Raw genomic sequence first — 7,075 nt, forward strand, 5'->3', positions numbered from 1 at the left:
GGGCCGGCCCTCCCTTCCAGTTTTTTTTTTTTTTTTCCTTTTTTTTTTTTTTTTTCTGACCGGTAAGGGGATCACAACCATCATCAGCATGGTGTGGTCCGCACCACGCTCAGCCAGTGAGCGGGAACCGGTCTCCACATGGGATCCGAACCCTCGGCGGGAGTGCTGCCGCGCTCCCAAGTGGCGCACTGTAGCAGTGTGCCACCGGGCCGGCCCCCCTCCCTTCCAGTTTTTGATGCTACTTGATTTTCGTTCATGATCAAAAATGATGGGCCAGCCCCATGGCTCACTCGGGAGAGTGCGGTGCTGGTAGCACCAAGGCCACGGGTTCGGATCCTGTATATGGATGGCCGGTGCGCTCACTGGCTGAGTGTGGTGCGGACCACACCATGCTGATGACGGTTGTGATCCCCTTACCGGTCAGAAAAAAAAAAAAAATGATTACAGCAATACAAAGGGAAATGGCAAAAGACACAGAATCACGCATAATCAGATAACCCTGACTAAGAATCAGATAAACCTGTTCATTTCTCCACATCCCTGTCCAGCCTTTGTCCGTTGGTATGTATATATTTTGACTTCATTGGATCAAATTATACGTACTATTTTGCATTCTTTATTATTATTTTTTTTACTTCAATCTAAAGCGCTGTCTTAGAAAACATTCTTGGCCTTGCCAAAGTAGTGTGTGAGATAAATTAGGGTCTAGCTAAGTGACCAAAAAGAGTAGAATGCTGAAGTAAAATACTGAAAAAGAATATTGGGGGAAAATTCGGAATACTCACATGAGAAGTTGAAAGCTGAAACAGGATACCTTTTGTTTCAGCAACTAAACATGGGATGATTCTCAGCGAAATCCCATTCCTCTTTTCCAAGAGCATGGAACTCATCGGGTGTAGCTCGATGGCCCTTTCTCAGTTCTAGACCCCAGAGCATTCTTTCAAGAATGTGCTGTAAGCCTCTTCTTTTCAACTAATACATTACACCAAATCAAGGTCTATACTGATGTGGCAGAGTGCTAAAAAGTGCTTCACACTTTAGCAGGCAATCACTAAAATCCAATAAGGTGGCTGGTCCGATAGAACACTTTTCCACAGTCAATTATTTTATAGGTTTTCTGACTAGCGTGGGTTTTCTGATGAGTGATTAGGGAGGAACTCTGGCTGAAGGCTTTCCCACACTCATTGCAGCTGTATGGTTTCTCTCCAGTGTGAGTTCTCTCATGCCTCACAAGGGAAGACCTCTGGCTGAAGGCTCTTCCACACTGGTCGCATTCGTAGGGGCTGTCGCCGGTGTGAGTTCGCTCGTGCTGGTTGAGAGAGGACCGATCGATGAAGGCTTTCCCACATTCGTTACATTCATAGGGCTTCTCGCCAGTGTGCGTTCTCTTGTGCAAAATCAGGTAGGAGCTCTGGCAGAAGGATTTCCCACAGTCTGTGCATTTATAGGGCCTTTCCCCCGTGTGGATCCTCTGATGCTGAGTCAGAGACGAGATCCTGTTGAAGGCTTTCCCACACTTGCCGCATGTGTAGGGCTTCTCCCCGGTGTGAGTCCTCAGGTGGCGAGTGAGGGTGGAGCTGTGCGTGAAGGCTCTCCCACATTCTTGACACTCGTAGGGCTTCTCTCCCGTGTGAATCCTCTGATGTTCACTCAGGGAGTGCCTCCGGTTAAACACCTTCCCACACTGGTGACATTCGTAGGGCTTCTCCACCACATGAATTTTGTTGTGTATAGTAAGAGCCACACTACGATTCAGTGATTTTCCATTTTTCACGTAAGCCAGAGTATTCCCCTCTGTTTGAGTTCTTTCTTGTTGTGTAAAATGACCATTTTGGCTGAGGGCTTTTCCACACTTGCCACTCCCACTGGGTCTCTGATCTGCATGTCCCATCTGATGGAAGTTTACAAGCGAGTCAGACATCATACTCTTAATATCTAGGTCACAGTCACGGAAGTGTCTTCCTATGGAGCTTCTCTGTGATAAAACAAGGTCTGAGCTCAGATGACCATTTTCCCCAAGTTCATGCCAAGCAGTAGCTTTCTCCTGAGGAGCTGCCTCTACCTGGATGCACGCCACTGGCCTCGGAAGCCCCTGGGGGTCTTTGTGGTCCTCCTCGAGCTGGCCACATTCCCAGTCTTTTCTGGTAAGCCTTATGACATTCGTACCACCAGACAGCTCTTCCCCAAAAACCACCTTCCTGTAAGTCAGCTCTTGGCTTTTCCACCTGGTCTCCCAATCTGGAATAAATTGAGGACGGGAAAGAATGTTTGGAGAAAGAAACTGCTAACTTAAGAGATGGTGGGATAAAATTGCTTCCGACGCACACAAGGCCCATGTGGATTGAGGTTCAAATATCAGCTTTTGGCGTGGAGGAGGGACGGGAAGACAGAGACGGGTCAGTAAACTAGGAGGCTGCGGGCGGGATGCAGGAGAGGAGGCTGAAGGGGGTGGAAAAGAGGGAAACGTAAATACAGATGCAATCACCCTGCAAAGACTGGAGCACAGAACGGCAGAGAGAAGGGATCGTCGGAAAAGCAAAGGGGGAAGAGGACTAGAAACAGAGAACCGGAACAGGTTCAGGAACGAAGGCCCTGCAAAGACTGGAGCACAGAACGGCAGAGAGAAGGGATCATCGGAAAAGCAAAGGGGGAAGAGGACTAGAAACAGAGAACCGGAACAGGTTCAGGAACGAAGTGGGATGGTCTTTGCTGTACACCCAGAGGGGTGGTAAAGGTAGCAAACAGGAGAAGGTCGCTGTGGGTGAGTGGAGGAAGACATCTCGGCATCTCCTTACACAATTAGGGCCTTGTGGAGGGGTCTCTGACCGACAGTTCCCAAGGTGCCACCCCGACTTCGACGGCTCGTACCTGCCTGCTTCTCACCTGAGCAGGAGCTTGGGGGAATTCTTCCTTCCTCCCTCCACATGGCTTCTCCTTGCTCCAAGGGGAAGGGTACCACTGGTCGAGAGAGTGAACGCCCTGTCCATGGGCAAAGGCTGGTGACCTGGGGGGCGTGTGCTGGGGAAAACGGGCCATCCTCAATCCCTGTATCAGGACTTTGGTTCTTCAAGGCTTTTCAAAGACACAGGAGCACATTTGAGAGGTAGCACGTTGACCAAGCTAGAGATTTTACTTTCCCAATAACAAAATTATGGATCTCACATTTCCCCCTGAAGAAGATATACAAGTACTCAATTAGTGCGTGACAAGATGCCCAACATCAGTTGTCATTAGGGAGATGCACAGCAAAACCACAATGAGATGTCATTTTACACCTATTAGGGAAGCTGTCATAATAATTAAACAAAACAAAACAAAAAACAGAAAACATGGGCCGGCCCGGTGGCGCACTCGGTAGAGTGCAGCGCTTGGGAGCGTGGCGGTGCTCCCGCCGAGGGTTCGGATCCCATATAGAGACTGGTCTGCTCACTGGTTGAGCGCGGTGCGGGAACGACACCGAGGGTTGCGATCCCGTTGCCGGTCGTGGTACGGGCGCGACACTGAGGGTTGCGATCCCGTTACTCGTCACGAAAAAAGACAAAAAAGGAAAAAAAACCGAACGACACCGAGGGTTGCGATCCCGTTGCCGGTCGTGGTACGGGCGCGACACTGAGGGTTCCGATCCCGTTACTGGTCATGAAAAAAGACAAAAAAGGAAAAAAAACCCCCCAAAAAACCAGAAAACAGAAAATAAGCATTGGTGAGCATGTGCAAAGTCAGAACTGACACATACAGCTGGTGGGAATATAAAACGGTGCTGCTGCTGTGGGAAACTGTCTGGCAGCTCCTCAAAAAGCTAAACGTAGAGGTACATGTGAATCAACGAATTAATGGTGCTGGCTCACCCAGGGAGATCAGGTTCCTGTAGTTCTCCAGCATCACCTCTCTGTACAGGTTCCTCTGGGCAGGGTCCAGCAACCCCCACTCCTCCGGGGAGAAGTCCACAGCCACATCCTCAAAGGTCACATATTCCTAAAACATCACATTGGTTCTGTTCACGATGGGACCCTCCCCTCCCACGTTCACAGGAGGTGGCTCCAGGAAGTTCAGAATGATCAGGGTGCAAAACCCAGAAGTTAGATTCTTTTTCTTTTTTTTTTTAAACATTATTTCTTATTTATTTGAAATAATTTCTTGAAACAGTAAGATATGATTTAACAAGCAAAAGAAGTTAGAGTTGGGCTGGCCACGTTAGTGCAGTTGGTTAGAGCGTAGCCGTGTAACACCAAGGTCACAAGTCTGGATCCCTGTACCAGCCAGCTGCCAAAAATAAAGAAGAAGTTAGAGTTGTCAAATAAAGCTACCTTTTACAGCTTGTAGAGAACCATAAAACTAAACTTGATTGTTAATTGCGCAATATATATCTGCCTTTGTTTAACATCATTTAAAAATTCCATTTATTTTTATTGTGGTAAAATATATATAAGAACTGTCATTTTAAGCATTTTTAAACACACCATTGCATGGAATTAATTACACAGAAGTCAGACACTACCAGGTGCCTTGTGGGTACAGCAAGGAGGCCCCACACACAGGTCTGATGGAAATATTCTGCCACTCTCTTATTAAACAGGTGCCACTTGGCAATCTCCCCCGCTCATTCTGAAAATCAACGGATTTGCGGCCACGCAGCTCCCCAGCGGTGGGACTGCAGGTGTACTGCTCACCTGTCCAGGACACCACATCTTCATCTTTCCACAGAAAGAACAATTTCAACCTGACAGTGTTGCAGTGAGGACTATGATTCCATATTAGGCGTAGCATCTGCTGATGCCACAGTCGGAGAACCTGGAAGCAATCCCTAGCAATCTGTATGACCAATGAGTCCCTTATCCCAAACTTTTTCTCCTTTATCTCTAGATTAGTAGAGACTAGTTCTCTTTGCCTCCGTGTGTCAGAGATAGTGTAAGAAGTGAGATCTGTGACAACTACTGTCACTCACTGGAATGTGGCACAAGCATGTGCTGTGGGCTGACTGAACTGTGTCCCTCAAAGTCCACATATTAGAAGCTTAATTTCCACTCTGACTGTTAAGAGAGTGAGAAATCCTATTAAGGTAATTAAAAGGTGGGACCTTGAAGAGGTGATTAGATTCTGAGGATCATGCCTAGTGAATGGGTTAAAAATGGTGGTCATGGGCATGGTTCTCAGGGCTTTAGAAGGGAGAGTGCACCAGGAGCTCTCTGTGCTCTGCCATTTCGCAGTGTGATACCTGCCGTCACTGTTGCTACCACCAAGGCCTGCACCAAATGTGCTCCCTGGACTTCGGACTTTCCAGCCTCTAAAACTGTGAGCAATAAATTTCGTTTTCTTATAAATTACTCAGTTCCAGGTATTTTGTTATTCCGAAACAGAAACAGACTAATACAGCATGTTTGGGAATAGGAAGGATGAATGACAGGGAGGGGACGATGAATGTTTGGTGCCTGGGTGGATACAGAGGCATCCACGGTACCGAAAAGCACCCGAGCTGGTGTCTGTCATAACAAGGCAGTCACCTACAGGATGTGGAAAACGACAGCTCCCACTGCAGGCAGTTAGGCGTGCTGGACCCGCGAGCTGCTCTGGCTATTCTGGCTGAAGCTGAGAGGTGGTGCGGGTAGATGCAGCCCTGGTGATGCCTTTGGTTGACGTCCTCTCCTCCGAGTGAGAGAAGACAGGGCCTACACATTCGCAAAGGCAAGCTTTGGGTGGACCAAAAACATCAAAACTTTGTGCTGCCCTTGCCTCTGAGCTGGAGGGAAAAGGGTTAAGTCCATTCTAGGGGCTGTGGTCTGAATGTCTGCATCACCCCCAAATGCAAAAGTTGAAACCTGATCCCCAGTGAGATGGTATGAAAAGGTAGGGTCTTTGAGAAGTGATGGGACCTTCACAAATGGGACTAGTGCCCTTAAAAAGGCGGCCCCAGAGAGCTGCCCCGTCCTTGCCTCACCGCGCGAGGACGCAGCTGGAAGTCACCATCCATGAGCAACAAGTCCTCAGCGGACGCGGAACCTGCCAGCACCTTGATCCTGCACTTCCAGTCCCCAGAACTAGGAGAAGTAAACTGTTGTTTACAAGCCACCCAGTCTGTGGCATTTTGTTGTAGCAGCTAGAAAAGATCAAGACATCGGTGCTACAGCAAAATGTCAGTGAAGCAGACAAAGGGGGAGCAAACACTCCAGGCTTTTGTTCAGGCCAGTGGCTGCTGCAGAAACCTGCCCCTCTGCCCCTAACGGTCCGGCTGGTCCCCACCCCACCTCTGAAGTTGGAATGTTAATCCTGTAACAGCTACACTTACGGCCATGGCTCGAGCAAATCTACAATCAAACAAAAAGGGAAAAAATCAATGGCTTTGCATTTTGTGGCTATTACACATGGATATATAATAAAAATTAGGATAGGGGCTGGCAGGTTAGCTCATATGGTTAGATAGAGTGTGGTGTTGGTAACACCGTGGTCAAGGGTTCAGATCCACAAAAACGGTGGGGGTTGGTACTGAAAATTAGGATAAAATATTATAATTTTTATATGTAGTAAATATATCTATATTATTATAATTTCATAACAGAAGGGTCATCCCAATCAGAAAAAGCAGGGCAGCAGGGTGGGGAGGGGGTTTAGTAGGACACAGCTTCTTGCTGTTTGCTGCCTGCTGGGTGGGTTAAAACGGAAACTATTTCAATATTAAAAACAAAATGTGGGCCGGCCTGTGGCTCACTCGGGAGAGTGTGGTGCTGATAACACCAAGTCAAGGGTTAAGATCCCCTTACTGGTCATCTTTTTAAAAAAAATAAAAAAATAAAAATAAAAAATAAAAACAAAATGAGTCTCTGTAACTCATGATTTTTACTATGATTTATACCTATTGGGGCCTCAGAGAACAGAGCCAAGTCAAGGGTTAAGATCCCCTTACTGGTCATCTTTTTAAAAAAAATAAAAAATAAAAAAAATAAAAAATAAAAACAAAATGAGTCTCTGTAACTCATGATTTTTACTATGATTTATACCTATTGGGGCCTCAGAGAACAGAGAGACAACATGAACAGAGAACTGTCTGGATGGAGATATGCTTTTGGAAGTTTTAAAAAGTAGA

The 7,075-nt window shown here is 47.1% G+C and overlaps 1 protein-coding gene across 1 annotated transcript in view; it reads right to left on the reverse strand.

Annotated features, from left to right (window-relative positions):
* Positions 1–603: 603 nt before the first annotated feature.
* Positions 604–7,075, reverse strand: part of ZNF554 (zinc finger protein 554) — an 18,071-nt gene continuing 11,599 nt past the window's right edge. The window contains 3 exon segments of the mRNA XM_008590067.1: positions 604–2,238; positions 2,884–3,072; positions 3,846–3,972. Coding sequence (XP_008588289.1) covers positions 1,052–2,238; positions 2,884–3,072; positions 3,846–3,972 — 1,503 coding nt within the window. The 3' untranslated portion in view covers positions 604–1,051.

This window comes from Galeopterus variegatus, unplaced genomic scaffold (genome assembly GCF_000696425.1).
Source record: "Galeopterus variegatus unplaced genomic scaffold, G_variegatus-3.0.2 Scaffold5830, whole genome shotgun sequence".
Classification (NCBI taxonomy): domain Eukaryota; kingdom Metazoa; phylum Chordata; class Mammalia; order Dermoptera; family Cynocephalidae; genus Galeopterus; species Galeopterus variegatus.